This window comes from Glycine max, chromosome 7, assembly GCF_000004515.6.
Source record: "Glycine max cultivar Williams 82 chromosome 7, Glycine_max_v4.0, whole genome shotgun sequence".
Classification (NCBI taxonomy): domain Eukaryota; kingdom Viridiplantae; phylum Streptophyta; class Magnoliopsida; order Fabales; family Fabaceae; genus Glycine; species Glycine max.
In genome coordinates this window covers 6,048,540-6,068,208 of record NC_038243.2, presented here as the reverse complement: position 1 = coordinate 6,068,208, position 19,669 = coordinate 6,048,540, and the positions used below count along the sequence as shown (strand labels likewise).

The 19,669-nt window shown below is 32.2% G+C and overlaps 2 protein-coding genes across 2 annotated transcripts; one reads left to right on the top strand and one right to left on the bottom strand.

Annotated features, from left to right (window-relative positions):
• The first annotated feature begins 2,782 nt into the window (after positions 1 to 2,782).
• Positions 2,783 to 7,193, top strand: LOC100792034 (calmodulin-binding receptor-like cytoplasmic kinase 2). The gene is made up of 6 exons (XM_003528797.5): positions 2,783 to 3,198; positions 4,099 to 4,343; positions 4,656 to 4,824; positions 4,930 to 5,019; positions 5,444 to 5,745; positions 6,571 to 7,193. The coding sequence occupies exons 1-6, from the start codon at positions 2,952 to 2,954 to the stop codon at positions 6,835 to 6,837; spliced, it is 1,320 nt and encodes a 439-aa protein (XP_003528845.1). The 5' UTR covers positions 2,783 to 2,951; the 3' UTR covers positions 6,838 to 7,193.
• A 2,864-nt stretch (positions 7,194 to 10,057) lies between these two features.
• On the bottom strand, positions 10,058 to 18,457 carry LOC100777848 (uncharacterized). Its single transcript, XM_003529885.5, has 14 exons — positions 18,123 to 18,457; positions 17,221 to 17,279; positions 16,669 to 16,786; positions 16,098 to 16,171; positions 15,792 to 15,860; positions 14,989 to 15,591; positions 13,853 to 14,388; positions 13,560 to 13,624; positions 12,978 to 13,057; positions 12,564 to 12,668; positions 11,755 to 11,894; positions 11,536 to 11,664; positions 10,706 to 10,858; positions 10,058 to 10,618 (listed from the first exon to the last, which is right to left on the bottom strand). The coding sequence occupies exons 1-14, from the start codon at positions 18,325 to 18,327 to the stop codon at positions 10,477 to 10,479; spliced, it is 2,478 nt and encodes an 825-aa protein (XP_003529933.1). The 5' UTR covers positions 18,328 to 18,457; the 3' UTR covers positions 10,058 to 10,476.
• Positions 18,458 to 19,669: the final 1,212 nt, after the last annotated feature.

Sequence of the window (19,669 nt, the reverse complement as noted above, 5' to 3'; positions counted from 1 at the left end):
TACATCTTCTTGTCATGTGAACTAGTACGCGGAAGAAGATTATGCTTGTCTAAAATTAAAAAATTTGGTGTTGAAAAACACATGGTTGTTCATTGTGTTAACTTGTTAATTAGCACACGCAAAGGAAGAAAATGGTAGTAGCCGTTTTGACTTTTCAAGCCAACGAAGCCTAATTTGAAATGCTTCAACACGATTGAACTTGGAATGTCTACATTATCGACCAACAACCTAGAAAATTAGACGTTAACCACCTCCAAATTGAACACAGCTTCAATCAATCATAACGAGGAACAAAATTTGGTCTATGAAATTAGTAATCCTATGTATGTTTAAGATGGTCTCAAGGCGCTTGAGTAAAAGGAAGAAAAATTGCCTTTCAATAAATGTACATTCTCCACTAGTTACTTTCTTGAGGTTATTTATATGATCGTAACAGATTTTTTGTGTTAAATTTTTAGATTATATTTTTTTAAAAGAAAAAATCATAACAGATTTTTTATAATATTCTCTATCTGTAAGAAAAAAAAAAACTCTCTCCCTACTTAAGCTTTGGTTTGGTTGTGAGGAGAGAAAATAAAAGAATGGTAGAGAATATATGAGAAGAGAAAAGAAGATGATTTCATTGAAAAGAAATATAGGATGAATAGAAAAAAAATATTTGAATTATAATTGATTGATAGCTAAAAAAGTAAAAAAAAAAAAAAAAAAAAAAAGAGAGAAATTAATACTAAACTATAATATATTATTATATTAATAATAAATTATTATTATATGATTTTTATTATTATTAATAAAATTAATAATACTAAACATTCAAAGATAAAAAGAATAACTTATCTGTAGCCAAAACAAGGAAAACAGACAAATTGTTAGTACTTTAGTCTCCCCACTTTTAAGCTTATTCCTTTCCACTTTTTTGCATTCCAGCGCAACCAAATTGCACACGCTTTTCAATATCTGATTTAATGTGGCTCTTCCATGCTTTCCCCTCCAACTTACCCCCAACCAAATGGCAAATTGACCTGAGGAGTTTCTTTTAAAAATTAATTCTCGAATAGGATCTGTTTTGAAACATTTTGTGAAAAGAATCTGTTTTGTGTGAGTGTTTTAAAAATTTGAAAACAGTAAAATAGGTGCATATCTGGTCAATAGGAACAGCGAAATAGGTGTAGGTCAGTGTGCATAGTGAATTTCGCCATCCTCATTGACAAAATAGGTGGTGCTGTTGCTTTTTTGTACCATTTAAATTTCGGCCCCCCAACCCTCTCCCCCTCCCCTTTATATAATACCATTTTGATATATTTTTCGTCCATTTCCTCTTGAAGGCACTCCCAATTTTTATATGTATTTTTTGTGTTGTTGTTATCTAATTTTTTTTTTGTTATTATAAAGGTGTATGATATATTTATTTTGCATCACTAAATTTATTTATATCTTCTCTTGTATATATGTATTTTTTATAAATATAATTTTGATATATTTTTTTATACAAAAGGAGTGTTATATAAAGGGGAGGGGGAGAGGATGAGACAAAAAGCAACAGTGTCACCTATTTCGTCAATAAGGATGACGAAATCCACAAAACTTGATTTACATATATTTCATTGTTTTTGTTGACGAAATATACACCTATTTTGTTGTTCCTCTTAATGAAATATGTGTTTTGTCATTCCCCTCAGTAAAACACTCACACAAAACAGACCTCTTCGCAAAATGTTCCACACTATGAATATTATCTTATATTATGAAAAAAAATTATTAACTTTGACAATTGTAAAATTTATAATTTTTACGCAATTACTTCCTTTATTATTCCTTAGTCCAAAGAGTGTCATTAAAGTTGGTCATAATATGATTGAACTTGATTTTTCTGTTATTTCTTTTTAACTATCCTTATACTATCTTTTTGAAACAATCCTGTTTTCACCATTAAATGTTAACATAACGTAATTCATTAAAATCTTCAATCATTAAAGTTAAAAAAGCCAGATTCATATGGTACTTTACTTTGAAAGAGACTCTTTAAAATCCCGAATCATTAAACTTTAGTAGCTTTCCAAGTCAATGCAATAAATGTTGCCTTTTCTGCATCTCCAGCCACTTGCTAAACATCTAAAACATCCTTATCTTCTTTCAGGTTACACTTGTTGAGGACTTTTTTTTTCTTTTTCAAAATCATTTAAAACACAATTCCGTTCCCCATTAATTACTTCAAATCAATTCATGCTAGCTTAAAACAATCTGTCATCGAATATTTACTCTAATGTTCCATGAAAAGAGAATTTAGTCATTTTAGAAGAAAAAAAACGCGGTCAGAGCTAAACGAAAATAAATAAATCACGCACCAGACGAATTGACATTAGTATATACTATCCAATACTCATTTACACCCCCTAATTTAATTGTGTTTAAAGTGGTTTTAATTTAAAACCGTAATTACGCGAACGCATTGAAGAATGCCTTAATTGTTATGATCATTTGTGAATCAACCCCCTTTAGAAAATATGGTGGTAAGTATTTTTTTTATCAATAAATATTAATTTATTAGAAGGTTGTTAACAAAGAAATTGAATCTATGATTTTTTTAATTATTCAATCTATTTTATATCTCCATGATGATAGATAAACTAAATGTATGTTTGTTTTTATGTTAAAACACTTTCAAACATTTTTAAACTCTTGTTTATTACGTAATATACATAAAAATGTGTTTAAGGTTTGAGTGGTTCCTACGTTAAACCGTTAGAAACAAAACAACCACAGAAAATGAAGAAGACAAGACAACGTGAGATTGAAATTAGCAACGAAATTGTCAAGCTTGGCTTCCACGGCGCATAATAGCGTCACCCACCTTTTAATATTGCGAAGTCGATGCTTTTCTTACTTCACTTCAGTTGACTCTCTCTCTCCTCCACCAGCCCGCCATTTTTCTCTCTCTAAAACACAAACACATGACATCTCCTTATGCTCCTCGCCGGCGATCCAGCTCCGACCACCGGACCACGCCCGGAAGAGCACCGCCCTCCCCCAGCTTCGCCTCTTCCGAGCTGAGCACCTCCTCCACCGTCTCCACCCACCGGAACCCCGTCTCCGCCGTCGCCAAGTCCTTCGCCGGAATCTTTGCCGGCTGCTTCGCTCGGCCGGATTTCGACAACTCCAAGAGCCTCGGGGATTCCGAGGAGTTCAAGTCTTCTTCCTGTACTAGTTTCATTTTCTCTCTCTCTTTTTTTTTTGGACTAAACTTAGATGAAGGGACTTAACTGTTTTAACTTTTAAGCGGGTTTTTCCGATTAGAATTAGAGTTTTACGGCGATAGCACAGATAACAAATGTTCATATTAAATGTCAACATAAGTTTTCGAAGTGAAACTCTAATTCTGATCGGATAACAATACTAAAATAAACTTATAGAATTGCATCATCTATTTTTCTCTTCTTTCGATTAATTAATAGGTGAAAAAATGGTTATTCTTTTGGTGAACGTGTGTGTGCCCGCACACACACGTGCTCCTCTATTGTTGTTTTGGATCTCGGAATTTGAACTTGTGTGCCATGAAGTTTCTGTTTTTAAGCAGCCGAGAAAAAGGGTAGAAGTGTCAAGAAAATTTAAATTGGAGTTTGAGAATTTGGTTAAGTGCTAGAGTTCTCAAAATCATAGCTTTCTGTTTTGGGCATAACCGCATAGATATTCAGCAAATATCCATTTGTTTGTTTGTGTGTGCAGGTTTAACTTTTGAACTAAGATTGCACTTTCTCTCAGGCCTTAATTTTTCATTGATGTATTGCATTTAGGTCATGATTTGATTGGTTTTATCAACAAAATTAGCACGTGTCACCAAAAAAAATAAAATAAAATTAGCATCTATATATGTCTCACAGACACGGCAGATTTTGAAGTTCTGCTGCTAAATGTTTGAGCTAAGAAACTGCTTCATTCCTCGTCAATGCATTGCATTTCAGGTCACTAGTTTGCGTAGTTTTCTATAGGTTTTTAGCATTATGGATTTTCAAGTGCTACTATATATCGGTAGATTTTTCTTCATGCTTATTATCAAATGGAGTGGATGAATTGGAATAATCCCTTGTGTTTGTTTTTTAGCTGTATCGAATGCTTCAAGAGCTGGTAGTCAGAGAGGGCGTGGCTCAAATCGAGGTATCAGCATCAGTTCATACAACATATTGCCAGCGAAAGAACCAGGCATTGTGAAGTTCACCATGGAGGAAATCTTCCGAGTCACAAGGAACTTCTCCCCTTCTTTCAAGATTGGCCAAGGTGGTTTTGGTGCTGTCTATAAGGCCAAACTCCTAGATGGGACTGTTGTTGCAGTAAAGCGTGCTAAGAAGGTTTTTTAAGTTGTTTCTAGTGTATTCCCTACAAAATTGTGTCACCATTTGCATGGAATGAGAACTCAGGAGAACTAGCAGCACACTCTTTAAAACACTCTCTAATATTGGTTAAAATTTTGTTAAAAACTACAAAATTATGAGTGACTTGTTAAGTAAGAAGTGTTACCTATAAAAATTTGTGATTTTAATAAATTTCTGCCTACAATAAAGAATGTGTTCAAAATAATGTGTTGCATTTCTCATGAGAATTTTAGTAATAACTATAACAAGCACCCAAAAGTTATTGGTTAATTGTCTTTTGCTTTGCAGAGTATGTATGAGAAGCATTTGGGGGTGGAGTTCCAAAGCGAGATCCAAACACTATCACGGGTGGAACATTTGAACTTGGTCAAGTTCTTTGGATATTTGGAGCAAGAGGATGAAAGGATCATTGTTGTGGAGCATGTTCCAAATGGAACCCTTAGAGAACATTTAGATTGTGAGTTTCTCTAGCCTTTTAGCTATTGTGTGTTTGTGATTTGCCCTTGCCTCCAGCATTGGCTTTTTTGTGCCTACTACAACTTGACCAAAAAGATTATTACAGGCATTCATGGAAGCGTTCTGGACCTTGCTGCACGTCTAGATATAGCAATTGATGTTTCTCATGCTATCACCTATCTTCATATGTATATAGGTACAACTCTCTGCTTATCAAGCAACTCAGTCATGGCAAAGTTCATAGTTGTTTGTCCCTGAGAAAGTAAACAATCAATTTCGTCCTTAATGCATTACCCTCTCTGCTAAATGGTTCTTAAAGTAAAAGAAATATATAAGTAATCACCTATGTATTACAAATCATGTTAAGTAATCTTCAAAGTATTGGAAAACCCTTCAAATTGGGTACTGAACATTAATAAAATATATTAACTTAACTACTTAAGAATTAAACTGATAGATATTTAATACTTGGAGGATTACTTACATAATTTTATTACTTTAGGACTACTTAAGGGAGAGGGTAATACTTGAGGACAAATTGATGGTTTATTCGTCCTTGATGACATATTGAATGCTGAAAAAGAATCTGACATTTGTTGTATATTGTATTTACTTTGTAGATCATCCTATCATCCATAGAGACATAAAATCTTCAAACATTCTTCTCACTGAAAATTTTCGAGCTAAAGTAGCAGACTTTGGTTTTGCTAGACAAGCCCCTGACAGTGACTCTGGCATGACACATATTTCCACCCAAATAAAAGGAACAGCTGGCTACTTGGACCCTGAATACCTGAAAACTTATCAACTAACTGAAAAGAGTGACGTGTATTCATTTGGAGTTTTGCTTGTTGAACTTGTCACAGGCAGACGCCCCATTGAACCAAAATTTGAACTCAGGGAGCGAATCACGGCAAAATGGGTGGGTATTGGTATTGTGTACTATCTGCCTTCATTTTATTCTTCTAGTTTGCTATTTAGTAGTTTTTCATAATTTCATGAAAACCAACAATATCTTCTATGACACTCCATTTTGCTCAGTAGTTAAGCATCTTTTCTTCATGATTACACAATCTCAATCCATGTTGTTCCAAGCTTTAGTTGGTAAGAATGATGGAGAAGGCATTTGAAAAGACTTACATGATGCTTAATAATGCTCACAAAATGATGACATTTCTATAAGCTCCTTTTAGCTTATTTTAGTAAGAGTTTATCATACATGCATTTTCTGTAAAGGTTTTTACAATGTCAATCAATAAAAAATTATTATTATTACTTTTAAGGTAATTATTATAAAATTTGGTAAACTTATCATACATCACAGTTTGTGATTGAATGATGATATAAAAGAAAATGCTAACCAATGCCCTTGGGTTATTGATTAAGAAACTAAAAAAAAAAGATTTTTATTGGGATGCGCAAAATTGCACTGCTCATGACTTTTTTTATAGTCTCCCATGATCTCCACAATAAATACTATCTTCTTTTAGTTCGTTAACCAATACTATGGTTAACAAGACCCTAATATAAATTACCTTTACATTGTGAATGCATGTATCGTTAATATCTTTAATAATAAGTTTCACAGTTTCCACCTTCTCAAAATGACTTCTTTTTAGCTTACTTTAGAAAGTTTCATAGGTGAAATAGTAAGTTCCATGTGATAAACTTGTTGAATAAGTTCTTAATTATACTCTTTACACAGACACACACATTCTTTAATGTAACTTGTATGCTACAAGTGCAGGCTATGAAGAGATTCATTGATGGAGATGCTATCTCAGTCTTGGACCCAAGACTGGATCAGACTACTGCAAATACTTTGGCACTAGAAAAGATTCTTGAGCTAGCTTTACAGTGCTTGGCTCCACGCAGACAAATTAGGCCTACTATGAAGAGATGTGCTGAGATCCTTTGGTCCATCCGCAAGGATTTCAGAGAGCAGCTATCAGCTTCGAACTTTCGCTCATTTTCCACTTCTTCCCAAAGAAGCACCTCAATAAAAGAGAAGTGAAAATGCTGAAGTTGCAACACTTGGCATCAAAGAATGTAAGTTAGAACAAACCATGGCCTTGGGAGAAAAACCATTCTTCTATATAATGATTGGCAACTTCGGCACTTGGGGTGGTTGGTGTTGGACTAGGGTGGCATGTAGAAATTCATATTCTGTGGAAATTGTACATGAGAGTTTTGGCTTGTGTATAGGAATGGGAGAGCTACTTCCCTTAAAGATGATGAGTACCTTGCATTCCTTAATTGTGCATTTCTTTTTCTTCTTGGAACAACACAAGGAGGAAAACTTCTATTCTTATGATTGGAAACTTGATTGGTGTATTACTATTTGGCTATAATATTCCATTTGCGGTTAAATACATGCTTCACTTTTTCCTTTTTGTTGGACCCGATTGATACTCTAATCAGTTTTCAGGTGGGTCAGTTGGTAATAAATTGATCTTAATGCTATTTATATTCGTGAGCAGCAAAATGGCCACTTGCCTGTATAACAACCAAGTTGATAGTGCAACAAGTGGTTGGTTGGGCCATTACAATAGCAAGTGTGACGGTTTTATACATAAAAAAATAAATCATATTTCGGGAGATTTCTACTCTTTTTTTTTTTTTTTTTTTTACAAAAGAGATTTCTACTTAATCAATAGTATAAGTTTTTTTTTTAATACCGATCATGTATTAAACACTAAACTTTTTTTAAAAAAATATTTTAATATGAAACCGTAATATTTTCATTTAAAATAAATTAAATATAAATCACATCTTTTTAGTATAATTGTTATTTTTAAAATTTTTAAAAATGTCAACTTAATCAATAAACTCAAACCCCAACTTATTTATAATCAGATTAATTAGTTCGAATTGATAAAAAAATTCCAAAGTGAATCTATTTCGATTAAATTAATTCATTAAGTAGTTTTATTTTTGTGTTCAAACCAATATAATTCAACACGTGATTACCGGTGGATAGAAGACAACTACTAGATGATTCAATACACCTGTTTGTTGTCTGTCAGCATTTGTTTGTTTAATCTTTGACTTGTTTTATATATTCTCGTATAACCATTGACTAAGGAGATAACATAGAAATTGTTAATTTTTAAGCAATACATTTTACTTTTTTTATTAGACAAATGTATTATACTTTTTTTTATTTATGCGTATGTATTTACGTAAATATGTTTTCATGCTATCTACCTACTTCTGTGAATATGATATAGCCAGGTCATACTGTCATAGAATTCCAAGCAAACAAAAAATAATAATGCCATGTAGTACGTAGAACTCCAAGCAAGTTACATATATATATATATAGTACTTTTAATATTTTGCGTAAAATCTACCTACTTCTAAGAAAATACAACACCCAAATTTGCATGTTAAATATACTTTCTTAGTTTCTGTTTTTCTTTAATTTATTAACTATTCGAAAGGGACATGTAAGACACGGACACCAGAGAAGTTTTAATATGTTTTCCGTTCATACTTTTCTTAATACTAATTAAATGTTACAAATACATGCAACTTTTTTGTTGTTGTAAAATCACTTATAAAAAAAGAAATTTACTCTCCTTTTTTTCCCTCCAAACCATCGCTCCCTAACATACCATGCATTAAAACTTTTTTTTAATCTTTATTCAGTTTTAACCTGGTTTCAGTTTTTGAAAAGTTACTGATTTATTCAATTCGAGAATTTTTAAATAAATCAAGTCAAAGTATAGGCGACACACATTGAAGTTGTTTAATTTGTTTGTTTAGAAGTTATTTAATATATGTATTTTTTTATAATGGAACTATATTATTGAAGCTAAAATGTATAGGCAAATGAATTCCTTATGTCATTTTATGGAAAATTTTAGTTATACACATGCTTTTAGTGTTATTTTGACTTTTACTGTTGTCTACTTGTTTTCTTGTATGCACACGATTTTTTTTAGTAAAAGGTGGTGGTCGAGGGCAACAATTCGAACTTCTGGAAGGTCATATAGTGTGTATTTGAAAAGTTTTGTTATACATGCATTGGTGTTATTTTGACTTTTATTGTTGTCTTTTTTTTTTCTTGTCCGAAAATGTGTAGTAAAAGATGGTGGTCGAGGACAACAATTCAAGGTTATGGAAGGTTATTCAGTGTGTATTCGAGTATAAATTTTCGCCCACAACATGCTCTATTAATTTAACCACTACTAAGAAGGCTATTAAAATCACCACACTCATGTGTTTCTTTTTGAGTTGAGTTTAGACAAATACACAATCCCACTCTAGCTCTTTGTGTAGTATTACTGTTTCTTAATGTTTGAAGGAAAATGTTAATTAGTGCACTCAAGGGTACTCGTTAAGAAATTGATTCTTTTTTATTTTTTATACGCAATTCCAATTTTATCTTCAATGAGAACGTTGTGTTATTGGCTCTTTAATTAGTGCGCGTTCTTGTTAGCAACAACCTAAAATTTATATAGGATTCACTAAATATAAATTGAAACTTATATTATTTAATAATTCATATAAGTTTCACTCAATAATGAAAGTAAAATAATGCAATTAAAATATATATTTTTTATGTGTGCATATAAAAAACATTTGTTGGAAGAAATTAATTCTTTAAGTGGATTTTAGTATTTTAAAAGATTAGTTCTTAACTTTTGATCGAAGAACTGATTCATCTAAAAATTAAAATACATTAAAAATATAAATATTTTTTAAATTATTATTCAATCATATTGTAAATAATATTAAATGAAAAATACTTACAATATACTCTATAACATTCCCTTCGGAACACCCACATTATCACAAATTTACCTTATATTATGTAAAAAGTATAATTATAGTAAAAAAATTACCATTAGTTTGTAATTGAATGAAAGGGGAAAAACTTACAGCATCGGTGCACGACTTATTTTTATCATATACTAAAATCAAGTAAACAAATTGAAAACATGAAATATATATTACAATTTTTTAATACAATTTTCACAGTAGGTGTTCACGAGCATGGGTACCTTATTACGTGGCCCTAACGCATTTATAAGCGGGTAGAGAAAAATAATCTTATTTAAATCGTGAGTAACCATGGATATAGATTTTTTTTTTCATCCCTAGGTAGATAGATGTTACATATTATATATGCTTGGTATTCCAAACACGTATTGAGCCGTGTATTTGCTTTTGAGAAACAATAGACTGCTAAATTAAATAACAAGACCCATCAATTTACGTGGAGTTGCTTTTACCAACAGAACTCTCCATATATACAATTCCCAGGATATCAAATATTAATATTCTAGTTTATAATTACATGACCAAAGCTCATATACCCTTTAACTATTTTATCCTTGACTAAATGTATCCCTTGTTTGATTTCTTTCTCCTATCTTATGGCATAAAAAAGATATTTACGGAAAGTATATATACCCTATAATGAATGTAAATAAGCAAATCCTGTGAGAAAAAGAATTTACAAGAGACTGCTTTGTTGATCCCTGTTAACATCTTAGGCCTCACAATTCACTCTTATGTTGATTTCTAGTTCAGCTCAGCAGCCATATCTTTTTACCTACGCAATTGTGTCTCATCAATGCAAAAATTAAATACCAAAAGATCCACCTCTTTCCTTTTTGCACCCACCAATCCCATATATGTTCTTCTAATCACCTCTTGGAAATGAATCCTGACGAGTCAGTGCATAGTTTCCACTTGAAGGTGATGATGAATCTTCAGCATCAACAATGTTTGCTTTTGAGCAAAGGAAGAAGAAAGAAGATGTGTATATTGTAACATGCCAAAAGCTGCAACCATTTCAAAAGAGCAAAACATGAGGCCTGAGAAGACAGAAAAACAAGATGATAGTAGAGAGAGTAGTGGTATTGTAATACCTATGCCAAAACCAGTAGTTTGCACTGGTTTCAAGCGTCCAGCTTAATCCTGCCATAGCCAATGCAATGAAACCAGCCAACAGAAAACCCCAGCGAAACCGTCTCAAAAGTGTCTTGACTAGATTACAGAACCATTGCTTTATAGTTTGCAAACTGCAGTGGAAATTCATCTTTTAGCACATTCAAGTTTAAAATAAAAATATAAAACCGCAGTTTAAATATATTTAAGACATAACATAAGCTATTTCAGGATTTGTTCATCCTCAAGCACATCTAAGTTTAAAGTGAAAATATAAAACTGCGAACATGTTATGAATACAGGATATGACAATGACCACCTTGAAGGGGTTGGTTAACATATAAGATTAAGGTATTTGTGGAAGGAACTGAGTATGGTTCATCTTGAATTCCCACCATCAACCTTTTTACTCGAATGAACAAAACAAAAAGCTATTTGAAGGTTGAATTAACTGCATTTTAAGCTTTTCAGCTCTAGCGTCTATGACAAAAAGCCCTACTCCAAGACAAAATCAGTGACTACATGCATGAGTCAGACCATGAATTGAATGAACAAGAAAACAGTAGTATCGTGTCAAATTGGTAAGTTACAAAAGGGTTTTGTGAATACATGCTAAACAGTACCATACGGCCAGATCATGATTCTATCAGCAATAAAGTTTGCCATCACTGGAGGGATTCCCAAATTGGCAATCAATGCATGCACATAAAATACTTCAAAAGTAAAGTAGTGTGCACAATTTTACCATTGATCACTATCTTATCTGGAAAATGCCGGGCTCAAAAAATTTTACTAAGCACAGAGATCTCACCTTTGAATGAAACTTAGCGATAATCCAAATGAAAAGGAGAGGGACCTATACTTTTTTGAGATTTCTATCAACCATCCTATAAGAAGGCCAAGAGCCCCAATCACAATGACAAGAACAACATTGGAAGACCTGCACAATTCAGTGTAGATACTTGTGAATGAAGCTTAAACGTCTTTAGCAGCATATATACTAAGTTGTTTGTCCACTAGTTCAATTTACCTAGTTGCCTTGGTTGCAGCCAAAAGGGCGGTGAGGATAGCAACAGCTGTGTGGATTGCCCTCTTATATACTTCGTCAACGGTAGCTAGATATACAAAAGTGCTAACCACAGCCATGAAAGAGAGCCAGAAGTCCATGAACTGAAATGTTGAAATATCAAGTCTCTATAAATGCCCAGATAAACAATTATAGCCATTGTTGAGTTGTGTTTTTGATCCCCAACAACATTTTTAATTAAGGGGGTGTTTGGTTTGGCTGTTTTCTGTTTTCATTTTCACTGGAAATAGAAAATGGTGATGGAAATGTGTTTGGTTGGATTTTTGAAAACATTTTCAGTGAAAATATTTTCTCAAACGAACCAAAAACTGAAAATAATAAAATCTCGTTTTCAGTGTTTTCAGTTGAAACTAGGAACCTCATTTTGGATAAAATGAAAACGCGGTGGCAAGGAATGTAATTTTAAGCAAATATAAAAATACATTTCTTTTTGAAAATGCATTTCAGTGTTTTTATTTCTTGAAAGCAGAAAACAAGAAGTCAAACCAAACATATTTTTATAATTCTAATCTTTTGAAAATGAAAACAGAAAATGAAAATGCAAACCAAACACATTCTAAGTGATTTTAGCTTTTCATCCGAGTGTTTATACATGCTACTATCATTGACACCCAAGTCCTGGGAGTAATTCACAGCATAAAATAATCCCGTTAAGAATGAGAATCTTATTTGGAACTCAGGTCACAGAACAATGTTGAAGCTTGTCACAGCTATTCAAGTAAGAGAGACCACTAAAGGAAGAGAGCAGTAACCTGTAAAACATTAAAGTTCAATGCACACCAGGTGCCAACGTCACATGCATGATATAGCCCACTAGCAATGCCACTGGATGTGAACAAAATCCATTCTGCAAATGCCTGCAAATAGGAAATCACAAGTTCCATTTCAACACAAAATCTATTTAACAAAGTCAATTTATTTTGTTAAAAAATTAGATTTAGATGCAATATTCTCTAATCAAGCATATAACTACTTCTTGAGAATCCAAATCTTTTGTCTCCTTGTTGTGTTAACTTAAATATCTAGAATTATTTATCCTCAACATTCAAGTTAATATATAATTTTAAATAGTTCCATCAATTTCTGTATGCGGGCAGATAAATCACAATACACTCAAATAATTGGGATAATAAATAGATAACAAAAGGAAAGACAACAAGAATTACCTTCTGCCGAAGGGACCAATAGGCAGGAAGTATGGCTGCAGCATTTGATCCAATGAGAAAAATTGATTGTAGTATATGCCCTACAGCAAATTTTCAACAACCAGATTAAAGAACAAAACTTAGGATAAACAAAACAGAAAATCCATATCCATATATTTAACAAACCGTAAAGAAAAACAGGAGTAAAGCATACTTTGTTTTTATCATTTTATATTTAGATTAAAGTTGCCAAACTAAACTCAACTCAAACTCACTATGTTTACCTTCTTTTTTCAGTAGATAGTTAGCAAAAAATCCATACATTAATATTGGTTGCAACAAATCATTATAAATAACATCATAAAATGGAAAAAAAAAACTAAAGATAGTTGACCAGAACATATATCAAAACCATTTAGTTTGGGGTCTCTGCTGAATGGTGACACTTAGAATAGAACTATTTCTGAGTAAAATAGTACCCACTACCCAGGAAATCAGATAACAACAAGAGGGGGGATGTATCTTGTAGATAATATAACAAGAGTTGAACTATGATACATGTAACAGAAACAACAAATTATCAATTCTAAAATTAACAAGTACCTTTATGTGATACAATTTCAATGCTACAGTCAAAGCCACCATGGTTTCGATCACAAGAGCAGAAGCTGAGTCCAAAAAGTAAACATTAAAAACAGTAAATTTCATTAGGAAGTTGTGCCACAAATACAAATCAAGCAATCTGGAAAGTCTGTAACTTAGTATCTGACTATTTTACAAAAATGGCTCAGTCAATACCAAAGATTCATATGGTTCTTATCTACTAATTTAAAACAAACAAATGAAATGTAACCAGAACTAATGAATTAACAATAAGAAAAGGGTTTAACATAAACCTGTATGATGTTAATCCACTGGCATCAAAAGAATATTTACAGTCTCCATGAGAGGAGCATTGTTTTGGGCATCCTTCAAGTGAAATAGACATGACAGTTTGTGCTTTCAAAGAATCACTGCCAATATAAAGATGTCTTAGACCTATACCCCAAGTTCCTTCTCTAGCATAAATAATGTAAAAGTCAATTTCGTCATCACTTGAATCATATAGCATGAAAAACACGGATTGATCACTCTTCCTTGTCCTGTTAGCATAATAATAGTCCCAGCTATGAAGAGAAGGCAATCCACCAAATCTAGCATAGACTTCATAACTGATCTTCACATCTGCAGATAGCCGTATGTGAATATTCCGTCCAGCTGCACCACGGGGAATATCCAAAGTAAAATAAGTCCAAATGTCACCAGTTTCTCCCACATTTGATGACTTGTTTAAAAGTGGCTCAAGAGGAAAATTGGCAGAAGATGCTCCTTCACCAACAGCCACAGGTAAAAAATATGATTCAAAGGGGGTTGCACCTCTCCTTAGAACTGTCTGCAGACAACCATTCTTATCTTGTCAGTAACTTATTCCTGTGAGGAAATATCTTTAAGCAACAAGATATAGAACTGATTCTACCACAGGTGCCGTTAAACTTGAATTTCTGGGAAATGCTTCAAAATTCCTATTGGATAGTGTTTAGTGAAAAACTCCAATATATAATTTCTATACAAGGAAATTTAATATGTTGAACAGGTTCTTCAATCCACATATTTTAGCATTGCACATAAAATAGTTCAGTCTTGAAAAACAAATTCAGTTTATCCTAGGAAAGAAATCAAGTAGACCTCCCAAGAGATAAGCACCACTTATATGCTAATGCCTGCACTCACCAAGAATAGGCACATTCCTATTTCTGCAAATTATAAACATCTTGATGGACTCTGAACTGTACAGATCAGATGTTATCTAATGTTTTTCTTAGCCATCAAGATATGACTGCATGTGATTGTATCCCCATTCTAAGTTATAACCCAAAGCACAAGTTTTGTTGTCCAATAAATATCACACTAGCATAATTTAGAGTGAACCTTTGTAAAAAAAAACACCAGCACAAAAAGTATATATAGAGAAACATCTAGCAATCAATACTACCTGAAGTGTGTAGCTGTCCATTGTGCAATTTGATCCAGCTTTTCCAAGTGGACACTGAAGCACTTGTGATTCCATTGAATAGCAAACTTTTAAATTGCCACCCTGTGTCCCTCCCAACATTTTTGTAACATTAACTGGTAATATACTAATGTACAAACGACCAATCAGTGGATAACGGATAACCAGAGGGGCTTTATTTAAATCCCCAGAATAATCATGCAAAGTTTCTGAAGGAATTGCACCATGGCGAGCAAAACACATTAAACTAACATCATTTGCACTAAAAGTGTTATTTAATGCTGTAGTATTGAATGTAACATTTGCTGCCATAATGGTCAATTCTTCTGCCATATTTGTTATATCCAAGGAGTAAAATTCTGGTACGCCTTCCTGAGAACAAAACATTTCTAAGTTACTTTTGCAGGTCATTGCATTTTCCATCATTGGCTTCTTCACTGTAGCCTTCATAGAATTATAGACATCAGATGCTGTGCATGAAAGTGGATAGACTGTACTGTTACATAACTCCCCCCTCATCATTGAATTCGAGCATGCTTCCACACTTATATTGGCACTGAAGGAGTATGCTGAACCTCGAATAATCTGTAAAGGTAGAGAAGTAACTGTTAATCATCCATGTGTAGATATTGCATCAAGAACTTTGCTAACATAGAATTGAGCAAAATGAAAATAAGTTAAGGATTATTTTGTTTGGAGACAGGATGCAAAAATAAAGGCAGAAATCAGTATGAAGCTGTGTACAATCTTTGTGATAAAAGTAATATTTGGGTAATAAACCATACCATCTTTGATTGTGTTCTTGAAGCTCCAATGCCATTGAAAAGACCAATGTACCAAGCACCTGGAGATATCTGAACAATAATTCACATGTTCATTGTCTATGATATTATAAGAGGACAATAAGCAAAATCATTTGTGAACTAACCCTTCCCCATTATTAATGAAGGAATTTTAATACTAAGGCAGATATAGCTATGCCATTATAGATCTCAAAAGGAAATGAGACACTGAGCTTAAAGATACAATACCTAAAAGCCAATAAAGATATTGGCAAAAGTAAAAAAAGAAAAAGAAGCTTATAACAATACCTGTTCATTTGTCAATTTCATAGTGATATTTTTCTCCATAGGAAAGCACTGCTCAACATCAAGACCATTTATTCCTAAAGAAAAAGGGGGAACAAAAAGTAATTATAGTGGCACTACACAAGACAGTTTCAAAAAAAACATTGTAGTCTTTTTCCTTCATTGAGAAGGACACAAGAAACAAGAGGAAGAAGGAACAAATGCTATCGTGGTGCTTCAAAATGAAGGGAAACACTAAGAAATGAAGAAAACATTACACATCCATCAGTTCAGTATTCATTCATTACACTATAGCCAAAAGAAACCATCATTGTAGGGTATGTAAAATTACAAGAGGGAAATACTAATGAATCAAATGAAGAATATTCTATAGAAACTATGATTCTTGTTTAATGAATGGTGGGAATTTACTGGGGCTCCCATGTTTCTATCTTGTTGATGAATAAATTTTTTAAAACAAGTCTATAAATATTAAATATCTTAGAATGAAGTTCAAAATAGAACTTATGTGCTCAAATATTAAGTTTATTAATTTTGTTAACTAGAGTTGAATATATTTAGGCAGGGCTTCTACCTTTGACAGCTGAATCCTTCAGAGAAGTGTTTAAAGCATCTGGCAGAGGAGGGCTGCCATCTCTAAAGCATATCAGTGGCAGTGAGCTTTTTGGCACCCTTTCAACTCTTGAAACATCCTAAAAACAATGTAATTATGAACCGGAGGAAAATAAGTAAAAGTTGATTAAACAGAAATATGATAATCAGAAAACAGGTTCCCCATAAAAAATTTCTGTAACAAAACCAAGAATCAAGCAATTTAAATAGATAAGTAATAATTTTAATAAGTAAATGCTTAAAAATTTTCCTAAAAATAATTTGAATAAACAAATAAATAAATAGAGAGAAAATTAAAATGACATATAATAAGCAATATAGGATTTTTATCAGAGAACTGCATTATTGCCTTGTGCACTATGAGGCATTATAAAACAAAAACAATATCAAAATAGAGGCAAATGGAATAAATTTAATCCAAATGAACAAACCATTTTCCCAGTCAAAAGACATCAATAGAGATGCTAGTATTCTAAAGTGCTCCTATCTAGAGAGAAATATAGATATTACTTACAAGGTCTACATCTGAGTTCAATGATATGGAAACTGCAGAAAACCATGGTGGTATATCAACTGTAACAAGAGAAAACATCAAGATACAAGTAAGAACATCCATAAGTTTGACAGTGACTATTATTTTTATTCATAAAAAAAAAACTGAAAAATCTTATTAGAACCCATTTCTTGCTCATGCAGGGGGATTCAGTGCATGAAAGTTAGACATAAATGCAACATTATAAGAAGTGCCAATGGTGTAAATCAATCACAACACACAGGAAACAATGTGCATATGAATAATCAAGCACTGTCAGGGAAAGAAAGAGACATGTAATAAGACAGCAAACAAAACTCACGAGTCAACAACCACAATTTCAGACAAAACTGTAGCAACTTCATCAAAACAAAATTCAATGCATCACAGATTAAAGAACAAATGACAGCCCCACAATCACAAGATAGCATCCTATCGTTCAAGCCATGGTTCTTAGTGTCATATCACACAATTGTATCCACATAATAAGGCACTATCAATAGAGCAGTTTATCTGTCTCTGCAACACATAACACTCATAAGATCAACCTCATTAAATTGTTCAACTCCCCTCCCTAAGTTCCCACGGTAGAGTTTAATTCTGAACAATTGCATACATAATCAGAACAATCACCTGAGATTCATCAAACCAATAACAATTTGAAGACCAATCACCATGACCATGGATAATTGACTCAGTCAATCAAGAACAACAAAAAATTCAAAAAAAAAAAAAAACAGAGAGAGAGAAGAGAAAGTGCTACCATGCTAATTCATCTATAACCTTCAAAATTAAACTCCAACCCATTAAACACAACACAGTGAAATGCTTCATGAACAACGAAAGCAGAAAAATCGAAGCATATAGAGAAACATGTGACCAACCTCTGATGTAGAGCAAATCATAGGGTCTAAGGGTAGTCTGAGGGTAGCTGAAGCTGGAAAGAGTTAGGACATCATCAAAGACATCAGTGGTTCCCACTCCAAATTCATCGTTTGCAGAGCAGAGGTCAAGAGAACAACAAAAAAGTAACAGCGCACTGAGAAGAATCGGCTTGAGATGACACCACGGAATCGAATTCAAAGACATTATTTTTTTTTTCTTTTTTTGTTTTTGTGTTTTGGTGGAATTGAGGTTGTTCTCAGACCATGAAGACGCAGGCGAGTCACGATGAATGAATGAATGAATAATGGCGTTAGTATTAGTAAGTCTAATTGAATTAAAGCAAATAATAATAATATATTAATTACAGCTGAATTTTTTTATTTACAAAAACATTAATTATATTAATTAAGATAATAATACCTAATAAGCTAATTGTCATATATATATATATATAAGTAATCAAGACTATTTTCAACTATGATAATTAAATTATTTTAAAGTACATTGTTAATAAAATTAATGTAATTATTATACGTAAGTAAAGTAATTAAAATAATGAGTTTTTTTAGAAATAAAATAATAATGTCATACCTATTTATTTAATGTAATTATTCTTATATACAAGTAAAGTAATTAAAACAATAAGATTATACCTATTGATTTCAGTATAGCGATGATTCCATAACATATAAATAATTTATTTGATGAATCTAAGATCTTGTGATGGTTTTTCCTTTACTTCATCTTTCAATTTTGATTTTGATTTTATTGTAGACATTGTTCAAAATAATTACGAGGTCTAGAAATTTCAAATGAGGATTAATATTTGTTTGAAGTGATTTTCAAACTTAAACCTAAGGTAACCACATTAAAATACATTTTTCTATTGTAATTCCTAATTAATGTAATAGGAATTATAAACTAGGTTTATAATATATAGTCAGAATCATATTGAAGTTACTTTCTTTTTCAAAAAAAAAATACTAGTGTTACTTTCTTTTTCTTTTTATTATTTTGTTAAATACAATAATAACAAGTCTTGGAGTTGACTTGTAAACGACAGGCTTCGAAGACTCAACAGATTCGCGATACTGTGAACTGTGACACACTATGAAAAACATTACAAATAATAATCTGATTATTATGCTTTAAAATAGAAATATAGATAAAAATAAAAAATATTGTTTAGTCTTCCATGAGTTCCATAAAAAACATATTGTTTTGTCCTTTTTAGAAAAACGTGTCATTAGAATTAAATATGATATGGATGAATAATAGATAAATAAAACTAAGTATAAGTATACTTATACAATTATGTAGGGACGGGTCCAAATTCCAATGAGTGAAGTAAAGAACCGAAAATTAATCAAATTTTAACATATATATGAGTAAAAATAGTTTAACATTAATTTGATATTTTTAAATTTAGTTAAAATGAAGAAAATATTAATAAAAATACTTTTTAAGTTAAAGAATAAATATCAGTAACGGCAAGTTTGAACGCACTACAATACCAACTCATGGTTTATACACGTATGAAATCTAA

Coding starts and splice junctions, on each gene's coding strand:
- LOC100792034 (XM_003528797.5), top strand. CDS start 2,952: ATGACATCTCCTTATGCTCCTCGCCGGCGATCCAGCTCCGACCACCGG. Junction 4,344..4,655: donor CAGTAAAGCGTGCTAAGAAG/GTTTTTTAAGTT, acceptor TTTGCTTTGCAG/AGTATGTATGAGAAGCATTT. Junction 4,825..4,929: donor CCTTAGAGAACATTTAGATT/GTGAGTTTCTCT, acceptor AGATTATTACAG/GCATTCATGGAAGCGTTCTG.
- LOC100777848 (XM_003529885.5), bottom strand. CDS start 18,327: ATGTCTTTGAATTCGATTCCGTGGTGTCATCTCAAGCCGATTCTTCTC. Junction 17,280..18,122: donor TGATTTGCTCTACATCAGAG/GTTGGTCACATG, acceptor CTCTTGTTACAG/TTGATATACCACCATGGTTT. Junction 16,787..17,220: donor TGAACTCAGATGTAGACCTT/GTAAGTAATATC, acceptor CATTGTTTTTAG/GATGTTTCAAGAGTTGAAAG.